Source organism: Pipistrellus hanaki, assembly GCF_964339955.1.
Source record: "Pipistrellus hanaki genome assembly, chromosome: 1".
Lineage (NCBI taxonomy): Eukaryota > Metazoa > Chordata > Mammalia > Chiroptera > Vespertilionidae > Pipistrellus > Pipistrellus hanaki.
This window is the reverse complement of record NC_140503.1, coordinates 126,795,664-126,821,636: the sequence shown is the minus strand read 5'-3', so window position 1 is coordinate 126,821,636 and position 25,973 is coordinate 126,795,664. Positions and strand designations below refer to the sequence as shown.

The 25,973-nt window shown below is 40.8% G+C and overlaps 1 protein-coding gene and 1 pseudogene across 2 annotated transcripts in view; one reads left to right on the top strand and one right to left on the bottom strand.

Annotated features, from left to right (window-relative positions):
• The window catches only part of LOC311620892 (cyclin-Y-like protein 1), a gene marked incomplete at both ends in the record, with an annotated part of 33,089 nt that extends 8,321 nt beyond the window's left edge, over positions 1 to 24,768 (bottom strand). Inside the window, 5 exons of the mRNA XM_084880607.1 lie at positions 632 to 683; positions 3,236 to 3,271; positions 6,786 to 6,883; positions 20,952 to 20,986; positions 24,570 to 24,768. Coding sequence (XP_084736733.1) covers positions 632 to 683; positions 3,236 to 3,271; positions 6,786 to 6,883; positions 20,952 to 20,986; positions 24,570 to 24,768 — 420 coding nt within the window. The remainder of the gene's footprint in view (positions 1 to 631; positions 684 to 3,235; positions 3,272 to 6,785; positions 6,884 to 20,951; positions 20,987 to 24,569) is intronic.
• LOC311612435 (transmembrane protein 177-like) lies at positions 14,609 to 19,776 on the top strand (annotated as a pseudogene). Its single transcript has 2 exons — positions 14,609 to 14,613; positions 18,831 to 19,776. The product of its transcript is annotated as a transmembrane protein 177-like (transcript).
• Positions 24,769 to 25,973: the final 1,205 nt, after the last annotated feature.

Genomic DNA, 25,973 nt, shown 5'->3' with positions numbered 1-25,973 from the left:
GCCCTTGGCCTGGCCTATGGGATCAGGCAAAAACTTGCTCTCCAATATCCCTCAAGGGCTCCTGGACTCCAATATCCCTCAAGGTTGGGCTAAGGGAGCCCTCACCCCAAGTATACGAGTGCTGTGCACTGGGCCTCTAGATTTTTATATAACTAAATGCCTGGTACACAGTTTTGTGCACAGATGAGGTCCCTCAGTTTGATCTGCAGGCATCAGGCTGAAACCAGCTCTATGACACCCTCCAAAGGGTCCCAAATTGCAAACGGGCAGTTCTTGGGTTATGCACCCCAGAACCGGCTCCCTCCTCTCTGGTTCTGGGTACATCATCTGAGAACCACAGCTGCCAACTCACAGCAGCTTGGCAGCTCCTGTGTTGAGCATCTGCCCCTTGATGGTCAGTGTGCATCATAGCTACTGGTTGGACAGTCGTTTATGCTTCTATATATATAGATCCCTTTTGCAAAATAATTAGATACAACATGGGGTAGGGAAGAAAACTTAAAGAAAGGTAAGGTTAACTCCCAGCTGGAGAGAGTAATTTTCTACTAGTGATTAATTTCAAAGCAAATCAGCATGGAATAAACACAAGTATCTGAGAGAAAAAGACAACCTCAATACAACTGGCACTTACTGTGACAGGATGGAGTCTCTCTTCAAAAATGTCCTTGGATCTATTTCCACTTCTAGAAAATAAGAACGTGATTTAAAAAACTAATCCAGGAATTGTATTAGCAACACATCTGTTGGGAGTAGAGAGAATCGTGGCAGGAGCTGAACCTTCAGCAAAGAAAGTCCTTCTACACATTCTTCTCTTAGATCCTGTAGGAATTTTCTGATCTCTTTTTACTCAGCATATCAAATTCTGTGAAACCTTTTGTATAATGACCTGCCAGAGCTGCCTTTATAAGCATTGACCCTCCCTAATAGGCAATGCTAGTCACCCAAATCAATTGCCCTCCTCTAACCTCTCATTGGCAGACACAGGAAGATTTGATAAAGCAGTAGTGGAAGGCAATCCTTCATGTGAAAATGAGATCCCTGTTTATTTTCTCTTACTAGATTCCTATGTTATATTCTTATATTTCTTCTTTATTCTTTATAATAGTCTGAGTTTAAAATTTGCCTTTGTATGTTAAAAGTGACCACTCTATTTATTTGAGAGAGAGAGAGAGAGAGAGAGAGAGAAAAAGAGGATTGGCTGCCTCCTGTACATGCTGAATTGTGGATGAACCAGAAACCTCGCTCTGTGGCCTTACAGAATTGAACCTACAGCCTAGGTATGTGCTGCCCTAACTTGGAATCAAACCTGCCACCTTTTGGTGTACAGGACAATGCTCCAACCAACTGAATGAGGGAAACCAGTCTTCTGGGGGGTTTTAGGTTTAATTTTCCACATGGTGGTTCTCCAAGAGTGTTTTGCAGGCTTCTCTGGTTCCACTAGACCAGTGGTCAGCAAACTCCTTAGTCAACAGAACCAAAAATCAACAGTACACCGATTGAAATTTCTTTTGAGAGCCAAATTTTTTAACTTAAACTTCTTCTAATGCCACTTCTTCAAAATAGACTCTCCCAGAACATGGTATTTTGGGGAAGATCCATACTCAAGGGGCCAAAGGGCTGCATGTGGCTCGCAAGCCACAGTTTGCCGACCACGGCACTAGACCATTTTCAGGAGACCCACAAGGCCAAAACAGTTTGTATAGAAATATTAAGGCATTGCCTGCATTTACACTAACACTTTTAATGAATGACTACATAAAAGCAAAAGTCAATAAAACTGGTTTTTGAGCAAGAATCAAGGCAGGGATCCCCTTCTGTACTGTAGTCATTCTACTCTTCACTGTCACTTGTTGACAAGAAATCTGCTTTATTTAAGCACAATTTTGATAAAGCAGTGACAATGAATAATGTTATTAAAAGTTTAATCTTCTTTTTATACTTTAGAATAAGGAGAAGTACACATTAAGCACTCCTACATACTGAAATGTGGTTGTGTTAAGGAAAAGCACTTGGAATTAGTTGTGAGCTGAAAGCCTTACTGTTTTCAGAGAATAATATTTTTATTTGATACTACAACTGTCATTCTCTCAAGACTGAAAGTGAGCCCATCACTTCTAGGAAAATAACACACATTTCTTGCCAATTGCACAGTTCCAGTTATCAAGCTAAAAATCAAGATTGGAGAAAACTTGTACCCTTTTTGTGACCTAACAGCTTTTCAATACCTAAAGGTTTTTCTGGGAAGATGGGTTATGTGATACTAACAAAAGTGAGTTTTGATACTGTATAAAGAAATGTGAACTGATACTCTCCAAATGACCAATGTATAATGTGATTATGAAAATACTTACTATGTAAAAGATTCATTTAGCATAGAATATGTATGCATGGGTACTAATTTAATAGAGACCTTAGTACAAGTTCAAGGATAGGATTTGAAGCCATTGTAACTATTTGAAGAAGACAGCTTCTGTGGACTTCTGGTACAGTTTGAAAGAATATCCAAAATTATCTGAAGGCTTTAAGAATACAAACTTTTCTAGCCATAAAGATACATGAGGCTGGGTCTTCATATTGTTTATTCAAAAAAAATTATTGAGATGACATTGAGGTAAGCAAAAGGATTGAATACAGGGTGTACATGAGAATCAGCTATCTTCTGTTGAACCAGACATAAAGAGATTTGCAAAATGTAAATAAGTGACAATTTCTATTTGGCCTATTTGTTGTGGAAAGTGATTCTCTTTTATAAAGAATTATGTTAATGCTATAGCTCCTCATCAGGGGTGTTTCTGTCCCCCAGGAAACATTCAGCCATGGTAGACATGTTTTGTTGTCACAATGGGGCCTGGGAAGAGGATGCTACTGGTATCTAGCCAGGAGAGGCCAGGGATGTTGCTAAACATCATGTAATGCACAAAGCAATCCCGCACAACAAAGTATCCTGCTCAAAATTTCAACATTGATATAGAAACTATGTTTTAACATAGAAGGGACTTATTTTTAAATTCTCAATTTTAATTTATAATCCAGTAAATATCAACAGAGCCCCATATCAACAAATCTTTGGGATCCTCAATAACTTAAGCATTAGGAGTCCTAAGACAAAAAAAAGTTTGCTTTAACAATGTAATAAAAGCACTATAGCTTACTCCAATAATATCTATAGTTAAAACCTAAGAATAACGTTATATCTTTGAATTTTATTAGCTACAGGACTGGTTTTAAAACTCACCTGTTTTTTATGTTGTAATATATTGCTAGTGCCAGGCTGTAGAAAAAAGAAAAGGTTGACAATTGACTTTATGTCAGGTCTGAAGACATGTTTTAAAAGGTTTGTGGTGGGGGAAGACCATCCCATCTGCCCAGTAGCCATGAGATCTCATTCAAAACAGTATCTCCTAAGCACTTTTTGACTTGTTGTAGTTCTTTATCAGTTAGTAAAAGGAGGAAAACCAAAATGCTAAGGAATATGTTGTTAGAAGACATGTTTTGGGTGATTATTATAGCATATAAGTTATTACATTCTTGCCCTATCATTTGCCTTTCTACTCATATAACCTTTCATCCTGTACAAGTTAGATCTACTTATACACATGCTTAAATTTAAGCCATATAGTAGTTTTTCCACCTGCCCACCTATTATCCTTCAATCCCCTAAAGTTAAATAAAATGCCTTATACCAAACAGAATCATTTAAGGTCACTTTTAAATAATTGTTAAGAAAATTTAATGGCAAATATAAGAATACAATGGAGTAAAATTATACACAGTGTAGTATTAAAGATATTTATTTCCAAATTAGTTTAAATACAATTTTAATGAGCAGATGTAAGTGCTCAGATACTGTGTAAGTTACAATATCCCTATGTTATTTCCAGATGCTGTGTAACATGAAACAAAGGGATGCTGTAGATTGTTATATGCTTTCTCTCTTTGCCCAAATGTCAAAAATGAAGCTCCAAATAATTGAGAAAAAGCAAATCTGAATTTTATAACTAGGTTTTAGAATATCAGCAGTTGTAAAAGGCCTGTAGAATTGTTAGCAACAAAGATGGGCACTATAATAGTGCTTTAAACAGTTTCATCTTAAAAATAATTTTAAAATCATAGAATTTGAAACATATAAGCTGAAAGAAACCAATGAACTTGTGATGAATGATATTTAATTCAACAACCCATTTTACAGAGAAGGTAATCAACGCTTAAAACTGACTTCCTCAAGGTCCCACCAAGAGTGAGAAGCAGTTCTTCTCCTACCCTCTAACCAGACAATGTGGTTCCCAAGCTTAGCTGTGCATTGGGATCATGAGAGGGGTTTTACAAACTGCATTCTATCACTGTGAGTTGATCTGATTCATCTGGCATTGGGTATGACCTGGGATTTTTCTGAAAGCTTCTCAGGTGATGGCAAAGTGCAGCAAAGTTTGAGAACACATAAATTAGGATTAAAATCAAAATCATCCCAGATGCTTTTCTCTATATAAAGATGCCTTCCATCCTTCCTCAGTTTATCAGAAGGCTTGTGAGAGTGAGACTGTGTGTTGGGGAAGGAGAAAGGGAATTCATGTGTTTAGAGACACATTTAGATAAAAGTGTGTAAGTGATTATAATAAGGCTCACCCATCCCATTGGGAATAATGCACTACTACTTCACAATGAACATTTTTTCAAAACCATTCCTAAAAGCCAATGAGCTCTATTAAAATTCTCACCAAACCTTTATTTTAACAATAGTAAATGTGCTGAATGGTCATTTTCAAAACTCGATAAGAGCAAATGAAAACCTACAGTACTTCCAAAAATTAGATAATTTTGGAGGAAAAAAGCATATATTCAAAACGACTCTTGAATGATATACTGTAACATTGGAATCATCTAACTCAAAAGAAGCTATGGCACACAGCTAGTGTAGACTGGTTTTTTACTCCCAGATTTAGTGGTCAGACTGAAGAAAAAGACTCAGAGAGAGAGAGAGAAACCAAGATGGCTGCATAGGTAAATGTCTAACTGCTGCCTCACACAACAATTTAAAAAAACACAACTAAAATATAAAGCAAGAACCTACAACCAAGATTACTCTACCCAGGAAAGCTATCACTCAGAATTGAAGGCCAGATAAAGAGCTTCACAAATAAAAAAAAGCTAAAGGAGTTCATCACCACCAAACCAGAATTATATGAATTGCTGAAAGGGGTTTTTTAGGAAAAGGAAGAAAATAAAGATAAAAATTACGAACAACAAATATGTAACTATCAACAAATGAATCTAAAAACCAAGGGAAGTAAAAAACATGATGAACAATATTAACTGGTGAACATAATAGAATCAGGGGTAAGGAAAGGGAGTGGACTGATGATTCTCAGGGAAAAGGGGTGTGGGGGGTGAGGGAAGAGACTGAACATAAACTGCTCGCCTATGGATAAGAACAATGGAGGATGGGGAAAGGGAAGAGGGTGGGATGGGAACCTGGTGGAGGGGAGCAATTGAGGGGAAAAAATGAGGAACAGTTGTAATAATATGAACAATAAAGATTTATTAAAAAAAAAGACTCAGAGATTGTGAGATAGGTGTCAAAACTCAGGACTTTAGAAAGAGATTGGTTTAATTTTTGCTGAAACTCAATTTGATATCAACTGTTGTTATGAGAGAAGAAACTTACATTATAATTGTGAACTGGCTGTTTTTAATTAATGTATAAGTTACTGAGAATTTAATTAACAAAAAATCTGGTGCAATATAAACAAAATTAAGTTTATAAATAAATTATGTTTTAGGACTGAAAAATAAAATTAGAAATGAGGATTTTAATATTTTCAGGTAGCATTTTCCAAACTGTGTTCTGGAAAGTCAACCCTGACATCCCAGGGAGATACTGATAATGATCCTTGGACAACCCCAGTTGGATTCAGGAAGCTCTATATCCAAGTTTGGTTTTATTTTTCTTTTCTCTTAAATAAGATTGAAGGTTTCAGATTAGGGTGTGTGTGTGTGTGTGTGTGTGTGTGTGTGTGTGTGTGTGTTTAAAGTCTTCAATTGTGGACTATGAACTCACAAAATTTAATGAATAGTTTTCATCATCATGACACTGTTATGTTTGCTTAAAAGTAAACCTGACTGTGACTATGTTTTTAAAACTTCACCTCTCTCATGATTTTCTGCTTTGATTTTGTTATATATGGATCAATATAGGTCTTGAATATGCATTTATATATCTATCCATATATATAACTAAATTTAATACATCTATAAAAATAAAACATCAGCCAAACAAATTTAACCCACAAAGAAGTTAACTTGAGAAGTTGTTCCTTAAGACTGGTTTGATGCATTTTTCCTGGAAGAGAGTGCATTTCAATATAGAAATAGTGCAGGAATAAAAAAGTATGATGGGGGAAATCTGACACAATCCAATGAACTGTAAATGCAGATACACTCTGCTGCCAGTAGGGGACAAGCTGTCCCTTCTTCCTAGAGCATCTCCTTGGTTAGTACCATAGTTTTAGGCCTATATCTCATGAAGAAATACTTTATTCCAGAAACATTCAGTAAAACACACCTCTTCTTTCATTGTGAAGTAGTAATGCCTCAAGTAAAGATAAATACTTTTGAGGGCATTTTTAAATTGTTAAGTGGGTTTCCCTTCTTCCCTCCACTCTAAGATTAAAATGGAAGTGGAAATCAATATATAATTGACACCAGTTTTTAACCTGAGCACTGAAAAGGACAATCAAATGAAAGTACATATGGGCCGGATAAGAGGTCTGTCCCCTGTTTGTACTCACCACTGCACAGCAATTCTCAGATCAGGCTGAGAAATCGAGTAGTCAACATACATAGTATTACATGAGCTGTACTTTTCCCTAAGGTGACCAGGAGACACCTGAAGAGGTAGGGGAATAGAAGAAAATATCATAGTAAGTTAAACCTATAAACCAAACAAGTAGGCATTACAATTGTCCTCATACTCTATGAACTGCTTTAGTGCAATACCATGTGCAACTCTATGGTAAACCCATTCTATGCTCTAACTTCCAACTATGAGAATTGAGGAAGGGGTCATAAAATGCTGCCCTTGACGTACTACCTATAATCCAACTTGGCAAACACCTATGATAAATTCCCTTTATAAGGCTGTAAAACCTTTATAGATAAAACATCATTTTGCCTCTTCAAAGCTACTTACACCTCATTAACCAGAAGCTCCAGATGGCATAATTTGAAAATCACTATTTGGAGGAATAAATTATCCTTCAAGCTAGAAATATTTTAACTATAGCTAAAACTGATATGTTTCTTAAGCCATGCAGTTAACATGTAATTTACTTTTGGGATCTCATCAGACAAATACAGCATAAAGAGTGAAAACTCATTCAAATACTTTTATTATAAATGGAAGGTTTACTACTATATAGGTGCAGTGTGGCATATAATACACCATAAATAAAGTCAATAATGACCAGAAACCTATATAGAGGGGAGTAAGAAGAATAGCAAACAAAGCACCAAAATATAGACTAGTTGGTAAAACATTAGGTGATATTTGCTCCCATTTCCCTCCATTTAAAATCTTTTCCATTATAAATGTACATTGTGTTCTATTTGAAAGCAATGCTAAAATATTGAAAAATTTTAATCAGACATGGGGGTCACTGGTCTATGGGAGTTCATTTAGTAAAGCAACAATTTACAGTATAGTACTGTTAGAGCCAATCAAGGAAATACTGAGCACTTCCCCATCAGTGTAGTCTACTCCCAATTTTTCAAATTTTCCAATACCAAATATCTAGTATCCACTATAGTGGCAGAATTAAACTGGTAGCGAATCCTGCATATACTGGCTGTCAAATGATTACTTTCCTCTCATCCTGTTTAAAATGTAAAATAATTGTTCTTTATGGTTAAAACCTTACTATTGCTGGCTTGCAAGCTCAATAAACTACACAGAAAAACAGAGATAAAAAATGCAAATACTAAAAAAGAATCAAAGAGCCCAAATGCTAATGACAAGGTAGTGTTTATAGGTATTTCAGTAGGTCACTAGAATACACAGGCAAAAATCCTACTGTATCTTCACTCATTTAGAACAAATAGCGGAATAGATGGACTTTTACAATCTTTTCAAAAAAGGGAAGGCGTTTGTTAAATTTATTTATTATTATTATTTATTGTCTAAAGTTCTGCATGTCTCCTTTTCTCCCCCGACTGCCCCATTGGTTATGCTCCTATGCATGCATACAATCCTTTGGTAGCTCTCACCCCGCCCCCTCCGCTCCCCCTCCCGCTGCCATTTGTCTCTGAATCTATTCTTGTTCATCAAATTATGTTCATTATTATATTATAAATATGAGTGAGGTCATGTAATATTTATCTTTCTCTAACTGGCTTATTTTGCTTAGCATAATGCTCTCCAGTTCCATCTATGCTATTGCAAATGGTAAAAGTTCCTTCTTCTTTTTCTTTTTTTTAACAGCACTGGAGGCATGGTGCACAAAATCCGTGCACCGTGGAGGGTGTCCTCAGCCCAGCATGCGCCCTCTCCAATCTGGAACCCCTAGGAGGATGTAGGACTGCTGGTTTAGGCCCAATTCAGTAGTCAGACATCCCTCTCACAATCCGGGACTGTTGGCTTCTAACCATTGGCCTGCCTACCTATCTGACTGCCCCAAACTGCTTCTGCCTGCCAGCTGATCATCCCCTAATTGCTCCCCTGATGGCCCAATCGCCAACTTACCTCTCCTGCAGCTTGGTCATCTCCACTGCCCTCCCCTTCTGGCCTGATCACCCCGCAACTGCCCTCCCATGCCAGCCTGATTGCCCCCAACTTCCCTCCCCTGCCAGCCATCTTGTGGCAGCCATCTTATGATAACGTGGGGGCAGCCATCTTATGACAAGGGGGCAGCCATCTTGTGACAAGGTGGGGGCGGCCATCATGTGATGATGTGAGGGCATCCTGTGATGGCAAGAAGGCAGGAGGGCCACCTAAGCTTTTATTAGTATAGACAGTATTCCATTGTGTAGATGTACCACCATTTTTTAATCCACTCATCTGCTTTTGGATACTTATGTTGTTTCCAAATATTAGCTATTGTAAATTGTGCTACTATGAACATAGGGGTGCATATATCCTTTCTAATTGGTGTTTCTGGATTCTTGGGATATATTCCTAGAAGTGGGATTACTGGGTCAAATGAAAGTTCCATTTTTAACTTTTTGAGGAACCCATACTGTTCTCTACAGTGGTTGCACCAATCTGTATTGCCACTAGCAGTACACGAGGGTTCTTTTTTTCTCTGCATCCTCACCAGCACTTGTTGTTTGTTGATTTAGTGATGACAACTATTTTGACAGGTGTGAGATGGTATCTCATCATTTTGATTTGCAGCTCTTGGAAAATTAGTGACTTTGAGCATGTATCCATATGTCTCTCAACCTTCTGTATATCCTCTTTCAAAAGTGTCTATTTAGGTCCTTTAGCCATTTTTTTTATTAGATAGTGTATCTTCCTTTTGTTAAGTGATATGAGTTCTCAGTAAATTTTGGAGATTAAACCCTTATCAGAAATATCATTGGCAAATATGTTCTACCATGCAGTGGGCTTTCTTGTTGTTTTGTTTGATGATTCATTTTATCGTGCAGAAGGTTTTTATTTTGATGTAGTTTTAATTTGTTTATTTTCTCCTTATCTCCATTACCCTAGGAGCTGTGTCAGTAAAGAAATTGCTATCAATCAATGCAAAAAAAAAGCATTTGACAATATCCAACACCCTTACTGGAAAAAAACTCTCAGCAAAGTGAGCATAAAGGGATCATACCTAAACATAATAAAAGCCTTAGATGACAAACCTACAGCCAACTTTGTGCTCAATGGGCAAATACTAAACTCACTTCCCCTAAGAATGGGGACAAGACACTTTCACCACTCCTGTTTGATATAGTACTGGAAGTGCTAGCCATGTGATCAGACAAGAGGAGGAAATAAAAGACATCCAAATTGGAAAAGAAGAACTAAAACTGCCATTATTCACAGATGACATGATATTATACATAGAAAACCCCAAAGACTCTATCAAAACCTGCTAGACCTAATAAATGAATTCAGCAATGTAGTAGGATACAAAATTAATAGCAGAATTCTATGGCCTTTTTATACACCAACTAGTAGCCTAGTGCACAAAATGTGTGCATGGGGGGAGGGGAGTTTCTTTCAGCCCAGCTTTCACCCTCTTTAATTGGGGACCCCTTGGGGGATGTCCAACTGCCGGTTTCGTCCCAATCCCTATGGGCAGTCGGACATCCCTCTTGCAATCTTGGACTGCTGGCTCCTAACGGCTCACCTGTCTCTGCCTACCTGCCTGATTGCCCCTAACCCCTCTGCCTGCTTGCCTGCCTGATCACCCCTAACTGCCCTCCCCTGCCAGCCTGATCTCACCACCAACTGATCTCCCCCGCAGGCCTGATAGACCATAACAATCTCTGGCTGCATGATTGCCCCTAACTGCCCTCCCCTGCAGGTCTAATATCACCCCCAACTGCCTTTCCCTACCTGCCTGATCTCACCCCAACTGCCCTCCCCTGCTGGACTGATTGCCCCTAACTGCCTCTGCCTCAGCCCTCACCATTATGGCTTTGTTCAGAAGGAAGTCAGACATCCAGAAGATGCACAGTGGACCCGGTCTAAGTAGCATATTGCCCTTCTATTGGTATAGATAGATTATATAGAATAGGATTGCTTAAATGGGGGAGGGGTTTCAGCAAGAGGAGATGCTGTTGGCAGACAAAAATACATAATCCCTATATCTGGCCTTTAATGTCCAATTTGGCAGTATAGTGCATATGGCTGGACTATGTCTTTGTCTATCTCCTTTTTCAAAGACATAGAACCAGCCATATGCACTATACTGACAAACTGGACATTAAAAAATTGAACCACTTTCTTGCACCTTACATCAAAGAGCTGTTGCCCTTAAAACCCCTCCTCAGCCCCCATCTTAGGTTTCACCTTTGTAGTTCACACAGATTTGGTTTTGATTGGTTGGTTTCTATGCCAGCCTATTGTCTCTGGGCCTATCTCCAGGCCTGATCAGAGAGGTGGGGCTGTTCAGCAGTTGCCCCAGGCTGCTGGCGAGTGGGATGAACTGCTGCCCTCTGGGAGAGAGAGAGAGGTGCAGCTGTAGGCGAGGCCTGGAGTGAGAGAGAGAAGCAAGGACTGATCAGCAGCTGATATGAGGCTACGGATCAGACCCTGCTTCTCTCTCTGGGCCTTGCCAGCAGGTGCTGCAGCTGTTGATCAACCCCATCTCTCTCTCTCTCTCTTTGACAGGTGAGAAGTTCAGCCCTTTTGCCAGTCCCCGCCCCACCTGAGCCTGCTCTGCACTCAGCCTGGTATTCGGTTGTCCCTTCGATTGTTTTGGACATTACAGACCCTGGCTCTTTCTATATATATAGTGAACTCATAGAAAGAGAAATTTAAAAAGAAATTCCATTTACCATTACACCAATAAATAAAAGTAAAAAAATTAAGGTACCTAGGAATAAATTAAACTAAGGAGGTAAAAGACCTGTACTCAGAAAACTACAGGACATTGAAAAAGGAGATAGACAAAGACATAAACAAATGGAAGAACATACTATGTTCATGGATTGGTAAAATTAACATCATTAAAATGTCCATACTACCCAATGCAATCTACAGATTCAATGCAATCCCCATTAAAACACCAATGGTACATGTCAAAAATCTATAACTAACTTTCCAAAAATTCATCTGAAATAAAAAAGGACCCCAAATAACCACAGCAATTGTGAGAAAGAAGAACCAAGTTGGAGGGATCCCAATACCAGATATCAAGCTCTATGATAGCAAGCCATGGTTCTCAAAACTGCCTGGTACTGGCACAAGAACAGACATATAGACCAATGGAACAGAACAGAGAACCCAGGTTTCCTTAGATTTAAAGTTCAATAGCAAAGACTAGAAAAATTATCATGCCTAGGAGTCTAAGTAGCAACTCAAACCTTACTATCAAGTACCTGTTGAAATCCTGCGTATTGCCTCATCTTATCCTATATAATAAAAGCCTAGGTGGTTTAAGCGATGTTGTTACAAGATGGCTGCCACATCACAACATGGCCACCACAAGATAACTTCTGTGATATTGTCACAAGATGCCCTCCACAAGATGGCCATCACAAGATGGTTACCACAAGATGGCCAGCAGGGGAGGGAAATTGGGGGTGACCGGGCCAGCAGGGGAGGGCAGTGGGGGTGATTGGGCTGCCACGGCAACAGTTAGGCAGGAATCAGGCTGGCAGCCAGAAGTGATTAGGCGGGCAGCAGGAAGGCGAGCGGTTAGGAGCAAGCTGTCCTGGATTGTGAGAGCCTAAACCAGCAGTAGGACATCCCCAACGGGTCCCACTTGGGAAGGTTGCAGGCCGGGCTGAGGGATACCTCCATCCCCAAACACGAATTTCATGCACTGGGCCTGTAGTTAAAAAATAAAATGGAAGTATACTATTTTCTCTCTACTTTATCACAAGTCTTGGATATTAATAATTAATAATGACTTTAAATCACTTAAAATTTCTAATCCTTATATGCTTTAGAAATTTTGGCAGACAAAAATACATAATTCCTATGTGGCTCAGAAATGGGATAATATGATGAAATGCATTGTTTGAATAGAACTCTTAACCAAGGTGCCAAAGCCAGTTTGGCTCAGTGGTAGAGCATCGGTCTACGGACTGAAGGGTCCTGGGCTGGATTCTGGTCAAGGGCATGTACCTTGGTTGCTGGCACATCCCAAGTGGGGGGTGTGCAAGAGGCGGCTGGTTGATGTTACTCTCTCATAGATGTTTCTAGCTCTCTAACTATCTCCCTTCCTCTTTGTAAATCAATAAAAACAACAACAACAAAAAAAACTCTTAACCAAGGTTTTAGTAGAAAAGTGCAGTATGCTAACTACAGATATAATCACAATATTCTCTGAATTAATATTATTAATTTTATTGAATTAAAGCTTTAAACTTTGATTTACACTTCAAATATAAGTTCTATGTTTGAGATTTCTGAAATGACCACAATTCCATTTCCTTTCCCCTTCCTTTCAGAAATACGTCCCTAGAATTAAAGACATAAAAAAAGAACAAAACACAGGAAGCACAACTTTGGTGTCTAAGGAGAGTGACTGGAATAGGAATAAGAAAGCCAGTTTGTTTTACAGAGTCCAAGGCAGGCTCAGAATTCAGCCCCCAAATTCTTGCAGTGCAGCCCTGTCAGTAAAAATTCTGCTCACACCTTGTGCTTTCAATCCTATATAATAAAAGCCTAATATGCTAAGTGTCTCTGGTCGTTCAACTGACTGTTCAACCAATCAAAATATATTATGCTAATGGTATGCTAAGTCTGTTCAACTGCTCACTATGACATGCACTGACAGCCAGGGGGCAGAGAGTTGACTGGTTGACCAGTCTCTATGATATGCACCACCACCGGGGGGCAGATGCTCCGAATGGTAGGTTAACTTGCTGCTGGGGTTTAGCTGATCAGGACTGAGTTAGATGGACCAGACACATCCTGGAGCCTTCCCGCAGTCCTTCTCCAGCTGCTCAATCTCCCATGTCTCTCCCTGACCCTGATCATGCATCGGTGGGGTCCCTTGGCCTGACCTGAGCCCCCTTGGGGACCCCTCGGGGGATGTCAGAGCACTGTTTTCAGCCTGATGGTGGGATGACCAGACACACACTGACCACCAGGGGGAAGGTGCTCAACACAGGAGCTTCCCCTTGGTGGTCAGTGCACTCCCTCAGGGGGAGCACTGCTCAGCCAGAAGCCGGGCTCATGGCTGTTGAATGCAGCAGCAGTGGCGGGAGCCTCTCCCACCTCCACAGCAGCGCTAAGGATATCTGACTGCCGGATTAGACCTACTCCATGGAAGTGGGCCTAAGCCAGCAGTCGGACATCCCTCAAGGGCTCTTGGACTGTGAGAGGGCCCAAGGCTGGGCTGAGGGCCCCTCCCCACGTGCACAAAATTTGTGCACCGGGCCTCTAGTTAGACATAAAAAGACAGCCACAGACCAGCACAATTCCGAAGGAAGCCAACAAGGAAGACAGACCAAAGCAGAATGGTTACCATCAAGAAGGCAGATAATAACAAGTATTAGAGAGGTTGTGGAGAAAAAGGAACCCATATTCACTGGTGGTAGGAGCATAAACTGTACAGCCACTATGGAAAAGTGTATGGAATTACCTCACAAAAACAAGAATAGAATTACCATATGATCCAGCAAACCCTCTTCCGGTTATCTATCAGGAAAAAACATTTGTAAAGATACATGTTCATTGTAGCATTATTCCTGATGGCCAAACATGAAAATAAAGTGTCCTTCAGTAAATATTTGGATAAAGATGATGTGGTGTGTGTATGTGTGTGTGTGTGTGTGTGTGTGTATGAATACTACTCAGCCATAAATGAGGAAGTACTGCTATTTGTCACAACATGGAATATTATATGCTAAGTGAAGTAAGTCAGACAAAAAAAGCTATGTGGGATATAAAACTAAAACTCAGACATAGACAACAGTACGGTGGTTACCAGAGGGAAGGGGTATGGGGTAAGTAAAGGGTAAAGAGGGCCAAATGTATGGTAAGGGAAGATTATTTGACTTTAGGTGGTAGACATACAATGCAATGTAGCCATCATGTATCATAGATAGGTACACTTGAATCCTAAATAAGGATTTTAATCAATCTCACCTCAGTGAATTTAATTAAAAAAAAAAAACTGAACTCATAAACAAAAAGCAAACTGAAAGCTTTTCTTAAAATCTACATGCTAAGAACATCATGTTTCTTACTTATTTTCATAGAACAATTTAGAATCTGTGGTATCAGTAAATCAGTTGTCCTATTTATACTAAAAAAAAGGGTAATGTGCTAATTAGACCAGACGTTTTCTGCATGTCTGTTCTGGCAAAGCCTGGGTTTGGTCGGCTTGCAAACTCCCCATGGACCCTTGCCTAGGCCGGCCCTGCCCCCAGTGGGGACCCCCACACTGATTGGAGGCATGGCCAGCCTACAAACTACCCGCAGCCTCTTGCCCAGGCCAGCCCCTCCCCAAGCAGGGACCCCCACCCCCATTGGGGTTGAGGCTGGCCTGCAAACCACCCCAGGACCCCCACCTCCAGCGGGGACCCCCATCCCAACTGGGGTCATGGCTGGCCTGCAAACCACCTCAGGCCCCTCACCCAGGCCAGCCTCATCCCCAGCGGGGACCCCAACTCTGATCAGAAATATGGTCAGCCTATAAACTGCCCCAGACCTCTCATTCATGCTGGCTCTGCTCCCAGCGGGGACCCCCACCCTGATCGGGGGTGTAGCCTTCCTAAAAACCCCAGGTGGCCCCTTGCCCAGGCTAGCCCCTCCCCCAGTGGGGACCCTCACCGTGCCCCTGCCCCAACTCAAATTGTTGCCCATTCCCCCACCCCGATCTGAGACCCCCTTCAGGGCAGGCCAGCCGGCCCCACCCATGCACCAGGCCTCTATCCTATATAATAAAAGGGTAAAATGCAAGTTGACCCTAATGGCAAAATGACCAGAACAACTGCTGGACCAGTCACTATGAGGAGCACTGACCACTTCTCGGTCCCTTCCCACAGCCGTCAAGCAACGATCACTTGATGGCGAATGGGGAACTGGGGGTGGGTGGCAGCAGGGGGCAGGGCTGGCTGCGGGCAGCTGGGAAAGATGGCCCTGATCACAGGCCAGACCTAGTGACCATACCCGTGCATGAATTTTATGCGCTGGGCCTCTAGTATAAAATAAAACTGTAGCATAAAAAGAAAAATTAATGTGATAAAATTCAAAAGCAAAAAAAAAAAAAAAATCCTTTGGCCAGTGATATTCAGTAGTTAGAGCATTGTCCTTCACACCAAAAATTTCGGGGTTTGATTCTAGTCAAGGGCAAGTACCTGGGTTATGAGTTCACTCCCTTCTCCTGTTTGGGGAGCATTTGAGAGGCAGTCAGTGGATGTGTCTCTCACATAGGTATTTCTCTCTATCTCTCTCCTGATTACTACCTCCCATCCTTCTACTTTCTCCAAAAACCAATAAAAAAAACTATCCTCAAGTCAGTATTAAAATTCTCTCTCTATAAAAGCCTAATGACTGGAATGACTGGATGACCGGCCGGTACCTAGGATGTGCACTGCCCCAGACCTTGTTGCTGGGGCCCTGACAGCCCGGAATCTGGTTCACTTGCACCCCGAACCCAGACAAGAGCGAGGAGGGGGCCTGATTCCTCATGAAAATGCTGTTCCTTAGCCGTCGTGCCTTGCTTGCTGCTGGAAATAAAGGGGGGCCGGCTAGCCAACTTCCCACGGTTCCTCTCCCCTGCAGACACCCCCCCCCCCTCGTTTGGTCCTGATCACCAAGACCCCACCCATGCACAAATTCATACACCATGCCTCTAGTAAACAAACAAACAAATAAATAAACTTTACAAAAGCAAATATTACAGTGGTAAAAGAATGAAATGCTATAAAAATAACAGGACATAAGTAAACACTATCAATTAAAAACTAGATAGAGCAGAATTATAAAGTGTTGGTAGCCCTAGCCAGTTTGCCTCAGTGGATAGAGCACCAGCCTGCAGACTGAAGGGTCCCAGGTTTGATTACAGTTAAGGGCACATGCCCAGGTTGTGGGCTTGATCCCTAGTAGGGGTCGTGCAGGAAGCAGTCGGTCAATGATTATCTCTTATCATTGATGTTTCTATCTCTCTCTTATTCTCCATTCCTCTTTGAAATCAATAAAAACTAAAAAAGAAAAAATGAAAGAAAAAGAAAGTCTTGGCAAACAAACTCAAGGAAATCTCCAGGAAGCAGAAAAAGACAAAATGGGAAATAAGAGGGGGAAATATTTAGAGATTTGTCCAGAAATACTGGTCTAAGAGTTCCAACTTCTGACTAATGGGAATATTAGTAAAAAGAAGGAATAAAGAATTTATAAAAGAAACAAAAATATCTCCTGAAAGTAGATAAGACCTGAAGTCTTGATGGCCACAATACAATGAAAAGATGCATACCAAAACATAACATGAAATTTCAGAATCCCAGGAATAGGTAAGCTTCTAAATATTTTCAGAGAAGAAAGGGTGGGGGAAATTACTAAAGTTGCAAATATACAACATATCATACATTACCAATATATTTCAGAGCAACAATGTAATGAGAAAATAGAAATGTCTTTAGAACTGCAAAAATTTATTTCAACTTATAATTCTCTGCTCTATTAAGTAGGAGGCATTTCAGAGAGGCTACAATTTCTGTCCATGTGTCCTTTCCCAGGAAAAAAGATATTCAGTGAAACAAAGGAGAATAACAATGCAGAGGAAAACATAAACAAAGTGATTTTTTAACCAGTATTCCACCCAGCACACTGGTGTGTGGCAAGAATATTTACAAAATGCAATATCTATTTGGTCAGGGGCACTGACCTTTTCCCTTACATTGTCAAATAACAAAATGACAACAGCCAATACCACAACAGACATCAAAAGTGAATGAATCACAATTACACTTTTTTAAATTGGTAAAAAAAAATATATTCTTTTGATGTGTCACAGAATTTTAGTCATTAGTTTATGCATGCCATGAGATGAAAAAGTTTGAAAATCACTGACTTAAGAAATTGGGATCCAACACCAGTGTGTGTGAGATCCCAGATGACTTCAAAGAAATATGCTTAAAAGCAGGCACAGAACAGACCTTTGGAGAACAAGTGTATAGTAGAAGAGGATAACAAAATGCTAGGGAGATGGCTTCCAATAAGAAATAGAACAAATGTGTTTAATATGTGGAAAATATTTTTGACAGGCCTGTGACAAATGTCACAGCATGTTCAGGAAAAAAAATAGAACAAGTGATTACACTAAAAAACTAATTCCACACACATACAAATGAAAACTTACTAGGTATTATGTTAATGTAGCATAAATGTAGAATTTTTGCCCAATAATCATCTTTCTCTGCCAAATTACTAGATTGTTAGATATTAAGCAGTTATTTCTGAAATCAGAAAGGCCAGCCTACTTTCTGAATTTGGCTATGTGAGATCATTTTGATGAGAAAGAGAGGTTTGTATTATCCCGGAGAACTGTAGAAGTGCTGAAATTTCAGTAATATAGGGGTGCCAAAAATGAATACACATTTTAACAGCTGGTAACTCAATTTTCACTCCTTTTCAGGTTTAATTGATTCAAAATAATAGGTAAAGCCAGCCTATGCTTTGAACAAAGAAAACTTATTCTAAACTCTGACTAAACTTCTTCTTCTTTTTTTTTAATGGGAAGATATAAAAACGGCAATAGGTGACAAATTGAGGGCACACAATTATCAATTAAAATAATTCATTCGTGACATTTGCAATTCCATTGCTTTGTTTTGTCAGCAATGCTTGGACCAAAATGGTCATAAGTTTGAAAACAGGTTCTGACAAAAATTATTCACTTCTGTAGGTTCTTTAAAATTTTTTAAATGAACTATCCTATATAATAAAAGACTAATAGCAAAATGAGGGAATGGTGGAATGACTGGTTGCTATGATGTGCACTGACCACCAGGGAACAGATGCTCAATGCAGGAGCTGCTCCCTGGTGTCAGTGACTCCCACAGGGGGAGCACTGCTTGGCCTCTCTCCCAGTGGGCCTATGCCCACAGGCCACACCCCCCACCAGTGCATGAATCTCATGCACAGGGCCTCTAGTAAGTTAATAAACACCAGCATAATCATGGAGAGTGCATATACATTTTTTTTGATCAAAAGAATGAAGGGGGCAGCGTCCTAGGCTGCGGAGGTGGAGGCGGAGGAGGTTTGTAGCAGTAGCAGCACCCGTGGCCGGTCCCCTGTAGCGGGCCGCAGCATTTGTGCAGAGACATAGGACAGGCCTGTTGATGGGTTCGTGTGTTGGGGCCCAGATCCTGTGGTTCTATGGCTATAGTACTAGCCTCAGGGTCAACCAGCCCTGCTCTCCCCAAAGCTTCAGAGACTTTTCCAAGAGGTGCTACAGGACATTGGCATCCCATCGGACCATGGGTACAAGGCCTTCACCGCTTTCACCTTCCTGCTGGTGAGTGCTGGCTTCCCAAGACTCCCTGCTGGGGCCGTGGTGGGCATCCCCACCAGCTTCCTGGGTGACTCAGTGACCAAAACTGACCACCCTGTGATTGTACACGCGCAAAGAGTAGAGTGGAAAAGCCCAGAAGGTGCCCTGACCCTGTCCCATGATGCCCAGAAGCTTGCCTTGGCCAGGGAGGTGGTGTGCCTGGAGAGCAGTACAGCTGCGCTGCAGACCCTGCCGGTCCCAGCTTGTCTGGCAGGAACTTGGACACTGAGCGTAAGTGCCAAGCATGCCCTGGGGCTCTATGGAGGCCTCTTGAACTTAAGAGTTGCCTTCAACCTGGTGGCAGCAGTGGTAAGCTTTGTGGCTTATGCCTTCTCCACAGACTCTCTCACTCACGCCCTGGAAGCCTGGCTGGACCGCGCACAGCTTCCATGTCCGCAGCCTATTCCCAGGTTGGAGTGGAGTTCTATGAGAAGATTCTGTCTGGCAACCTGGCCCTGCGCAATCTCTTGGGTCTACCCAGAGAGAACTGTATAATCCCAGTGGGAACATCATTCCCAGACATTGGTTCCTCAACAAACATTGACCCTACATGGCCTGTCGGGATTCCATGCTACAGATGTGGAGGGCAGCTCGCAACCCAGGCCACTTCTGAGGGGTTCATCTCATGGACAGTTCCAGCTCATGCAGGCACAACCCTGCCATTGACCCTAGGGACTTTCCGTACCCACAACCCAATGTTTTTGGAGTCAAGCAACCTGGATTCTACCTCAACCCACCTCTTATGATCTAAGTGATCTTGAGCACATCCCTTTATGAATCTGAGCCTTGTTTTACTCCACTGTAAAATGGGGATGATGTAGGATTGTGGGGTCCTCTGGCAAAAAGGCTGTGGCATAAGTAAATGGATGTCCCTCCTTCTAGGTCTTTGAAACCAGTAGGCTGTGGGGATGAGGTCATACCTATCTCACCACCAGAGGTGCTTGCAGGATGTGAACACTCCTACAGCGAAGAACCACTCATGGTTTGCCTGTTGGTCAGATCCCAGTTTCCTTCTGTGGTAGAGTTTAAAATCTTTGAGAGGGTGCCCAGCCAGTGTGGTTGAGCCTTGACCCAGGAACAAAGGGGTTGCCAGTTTGACTTCCAGAAAGGGTACATGTCCAGGTTGCAGGCTCAATCCCCAGTAGGGGGTGTGCAGGAGGCAGCCAATTGATATTTCTCTGAATATTTCTATCTTCCCTCCCTCTCAAAAATCAATAAATAAAAACATTGAAAAAAAAAAAAAAGAATGAAGGGTATACAAGAAAAAGGAATGGCCAGAGAACTAGATGGCTCAACAGTAACAAATATTTGCATAGTCATGATAACAGAAACACTGATTCTGATTTACTAAAAACCATGATACATGTTGGGAGGACAGGAGGAGGGAAATAAGACCACACCGGAGGGAGAAAGCTAAGCTTTCAGCTGCTATGACAATAATTCAATAAATAACAAAAAAATTGCCTTAGCTATTATATTGCTGTTAATTTTGTTTTAAAAAAATTAAAAGTTAAGGCAAAAAATTAAGGCAGATTTTTATACCACAATCATGTTACTGACATTTTACTTCAAGATCAGAACCCCTTTTAAAAAATGTCTATTACTGAGCAAAAAACTTTCCTGAATATGTAAACTTGTTAATTAAGATGACAGAAGTGATTAGGAAAATCTTCCAAAAAAGGTTCATGCTAATGATACTGGGTTTATAATAGATTTTTAACAATTATGGCAGACAATTTTTAATTCAAATTACTGACTTCTTACATAACTTTTCAACTATTTACTTACATGGTAGAAATAGTTGTTCTTTCTCTTTCCTCCCACTAAGAATAAAAAGAATGAACTGATCAATACTGATACAAATGCCATAGAAAAAACAGAAGTTACTGATTACCTGAAAGATTACTAACATACAAAACTGGAGGCACACACTACTCAGGACTGCAGAGAGGGGCACAGGATAGCATATCCTTTACTCTCTCACCCTCTCTTTACAGGTGAGCAGCCCATGGCTCAGGAAGAAACTGAGAAATATAGCAATCCTAACCGAAATGATCAGCTCCAGACAGTCATACACACATGCCATGAAAATGCATGTTAAAACCCCCACTTTTTATTGAGCTGCAAGGATTCAAATAAAATGGACCCTTCCCTGCCTGTACTTTTGCTGTCACAATCAACTGAAAGACTTGATCAGTGTGCCTTTTAAGCAAGTAAACTCAATTGAACATAACGTTAAGGAGATAAGCAGGCAAGCAAAAGCATTAAAATCCTCCAGTTCTGGGTTTTTATCCTAAATCAAACAGGACAAAGGAAATTGACATAGTTGCACATGCTCCTGCTAAGCTTCTGGGGAACCCATAGGGCTCTGTTCCTCTGATGTAGTCTGGCAGCATTACCTAGAGTGAGAGAGTTTGAATAGCTTCAAATTCTAATGTGAGATAGCATTTGCTTGAGCACTATGTAAGATCATAGATTCAATCTTCATATATAAACAACTGAAATTTTTTTATTTGTTCAAACAAAAATCTGTGACCTAAATCCTATCTTGACTTACCAATCATTTGACTTTTCTTGAGGAAAATTGTGCCAGCTCTTGGATGGACAGAAGGGATTAAACCTGAAGCCCAGAAAAAGGCATACAATTTTGTTGAGTAGGAAAATTCATAATTAAAAAAATAGCTATACATCAATTTGTATCACTTACTATTGAGAAGAATTTTTAAGTAATGGTAATAAGCCAATTTTAATTTTAGTAAAGGAACAATATAAAACTTATATTGTATCACTTACTATTGAGAAGATTTTAAGTAATGATAATAAGCCAATTTTAATTTTAGTAAAGGTAACAATATAAAAACTCTACTGGGAAAATTCAAAATTGCAGAATTTTGCTATACATGTGTAGTAAAACCAGGCCATGTCTTAGACTTTTTTTTTTAACTTGGACATAAATAATCTATGAATTATGTACTTATCAATTAGAAACAGTCAGTCTCTTTCGTGCTAATATTAGCACATTTCAGAAACAGTGTGAAGAACCAAGTTAAACTGTGGCCAATTATTGTCAAATACCTGCTAATATATCAAATATGCCCAAATCACATGAGCTGTATTTGGAATTGTTCTTTACCATAGTCTAATTCTAACTCCATTCACAAAATGAACTTATTTAGTTAGCTCTGGCTTACTTGGGGCTATTCATAGTGGCACATTTAAAAAAATAGTATCAATGTTTTAATCTACAGGGAACCTTTCATGACAGTGACTTTTTATACTTTCATCAAAGTGATTTTTTTTCAATCTTTATTGTTCAAAGTATTACAGATGTCCCCTATTTTCCACAATTGTCACCTTCTAGGCCACCCTTAGGTCTTCACCACCCTACTGTCTGTGTCCATGAGTTATGCATATATATATACGCACACAAGTTCTTTGCTTGATCTATTCCCACCCATCCACCCATCCACCCACTCCAGCCTTCCCTCTGAGGTTCATCAGCTGTTTCATATTTTTATGTCTCTGGATCAATTCTGTTCATCAGTTTGTTGTTGTTTTAGACATGGATGGAGTGGTAATTGTTGCTTCTGAGTTGTATACAATAATTTCAAATGGAAATAATCAAGACTAGAGCAAGTTAAATAGACTCACTTTGTGGAGAGTTTATAATATATAGGCTGCATTCTAAAGAGCTTTGCATGCATCACCAAATTGAATTTGGCACATCTATCATCTACATGTCACCCAATTCTGTTTAGCAGCTGGTTACACAGTTGGTTCACATCTCTAAGTCTCTGTTTTTTCATTAGCAATAGAAGGAGAATACACACAGGACTTGTTTGAAGTTAGAAGGACCAAATGGGCTATGCATGGGAGTGAGTTGTAAATCTTAAAAGAACTATATAAAGGTCCTTTTTGGTCTCTCATCCAACACTACTCATCTACTAACTGGTTTATAAAATCACTCAGACAGAAGCACACCTTACAGCACCAAACAGAGTGAACAGAAATTTCCACAGGTTCTCACTTGTTTTGTGTCTAAAGGTACAATTCATTAATTCACATAATTTATTCACTTTTTTCACACCATTTTAATATTCTGAACAGGGAGTAGTTTTCAGTTACAAAGACATATCCACTATCCCTAGGCTTAAATGTTCTATTTTTTTAAAAAAATTAAAAGCTCAACTAGAGTTTAAATAGAATAAGAGCTATGATGTGTTTTCACTATAAAATAATGAAATAATCTCTGACATTTAAATGAAAAAAAAAGGCCAAAGAGGCTTTACCATCTTTGTAAATGTATGTTTTCTACTTCACAAATCACTCTTCATTAGCTACATTGTTACCCAGAATTATTTTGAACCAGGTAGCATATCTCCTCTCTTCTCCCTCTCTCCTCCCACTTCTCCACTCCCCAAGCTCCTCTTCAGGCATCTGGTCTTTAGCACTTTTACCTCAACATTCTTACAGTTAAACAGGAATCTACTGGCAGTAGGGGAGACGATGAAGATAAACATTCTTGTGCACAATTTTGCATCTTAACTGCCAAGACTTCATGTTACAAATTAAAGTCTACATGTACGTGTTCTCTCTGGAAACTTTTGACCAACACTCTTGTGAACAACCCACCCCTCCTTTAGAACAAGCAATATGGCAAGAAAGTCTGTTAGGTCCCTGAAGTAAGACTGAGGGAAATTTGTGTCACCGTGGACATGGTAAAGTAATCAGAACTCCCTGGATCCTCCTAAATGTAAAAACCAAACAAATAACTATTCATGTCATTTGAGAAATTTTGAGTTCCCTCTCCCACAATTTCCTTCTGTGTTCAAATTACAGTTGGAAGTAGTAAACAGCTTCTATTCAGGCAACTGAAAACAGCCTATGCAAGGACACTATATAGGTTCTATGTCAGATATTGATTTTGAGTTTACATAACAAACCCTGCAATCTTTGCAGCTGAACTGTCCAGAATATCAACTATCTTAACAGGAGGGAGCAAGGGTTGTCACTGGGCCCTACCTGATTCCTACACTAAGTACCACAGTGCTGGATAAGGATAGGGAGATGGGATGGAAACTGCAGTCGGGATGTTAAAGTTTTCCATGAGAAAAAGGAGAACATATACCCCAAATTCTTCCTGGAGCCCCAGGAGACGTTAAACAGAACCATGAACAGGAAGGGACAACTGGAGTGTCTTGGGCTGAGCTGGGGATAGGAGGAGGAACTGGACATCTGGGTAGTAAACAGGGAGAGAAACCGGCCAGACATGACAGGGGAAATGAAGGCTCGGGATGCCAGAAAGAAGGCAGGAAGGAGTCTGAGGTGGTGCTCATCTAGAGGATCCTGCGGTCAGCAGAGGCCAGCGGGGTAACGGACAGCAGTGAACACCTGCCACCTCCTTACCTGTGGGAATTTGCAGGTCACTGAGGCGCACCACAGGGTGGCATTTGCAGAACACAAAATCCGGGTTCTTATATGTCTGGCCAGCTTGAGTCACCTCACAGACATAAGACTCAGGGTGTGGATTCACCCACTCAAAGTTCCGGCCCACTTTGGGGCTGGCGTCGGGCTTCAGGCAGCGGCAGGTGAGTTTGTTCCCCATGAGGAACCTCTACTCCTAGCTGCTGGTACTGCCTTCGCTCAACAGTCCCCCCAACCCACCCTCTTACCCCCAAATGGCAAACCACGCCCCTGCTTCCCCCCTCCCCCCCGCACCCCCACACAGCTGTCAGCTGCTGCCGCCTCCACTGAGATGACCAGTCTGTGAGGACAGCTACAGTCTCACTCAGCTAAAAGGTATGCCGATCAGCAACTGCTGAGAACCACAGCCACTGCAAGAAGAGAGCACAGCCAAAGCTCCACCGCCTGCCACAGCTGCTTCTCAACTGAAGGCCTGGCTCCTAGCTGGCCCCAGCCAACCAGAACACATTCTGTGGTCACCTTGGTTACGACGGACCAATCACGGCAGAGTTCCCTCCGTGTGCCCACCTTGCTGAGAAGGCAGTTGGTCATTACACTGGCCCTCCCTGCCCTGCAGCCCATCCACTCCCTTTCCCAGCACGCAGGTGTGGCCCAGTCTGGGGTTCCATACAGAATTTCCTCAACACAGTCAAATGTTGTCAGGAGGAAAGGAAACCTACAAATGCCCTTGGCATGGCAACTGGGTGAAGAGTGAATACATTTTTCAATTACTGTACACATTTTGGAGAAGAATAGAAAAAATCAAAGAGAAAAAGATGTATACAATAGTTACAAAATGTACAAACATTTACAAACCCTTCAATCAAATAGTTGTTTTCTCCCGCCCTCCCCAAAGGACCAGAGGAAATGTTCTCCTTTATTAAAAGGATAGGAGAGAAAGGTCACCTAAAAAAATCCTGGAAGCAGAAATTATTAATATTCAATAGTATAAGGGACATAAGTATGTTTTGGTGACAAGAATGAGCAATGTGTTAAAATGTGGATACCACAGTGGGATGGGAAATGATCTAATGAACTTCATTTTTTTTAATAGCATCTAGTTAAATCCTGAGAACCTAGATCTAACTAGATGCTATTAATACGTAATATTGTTGCCTAAAGTCCTCGGAATGTCATTAGATAACATTTTGGATGATTCTTGTAAGCTTGTGGCAACACTGAAGATTATGTTGCAAAACAGTGCCTGCACTTAACAAGAGACACACCCCACAAAAATCAGACTTCATTTACCATACATTTAAGGCTTTCCCTCCAGGCCCCAGCCACCCAAGAAAATGTGCTCTTTCTGCGAACTCTGCTCCTTCTTCCGCCCTACCTTCCTCGGAT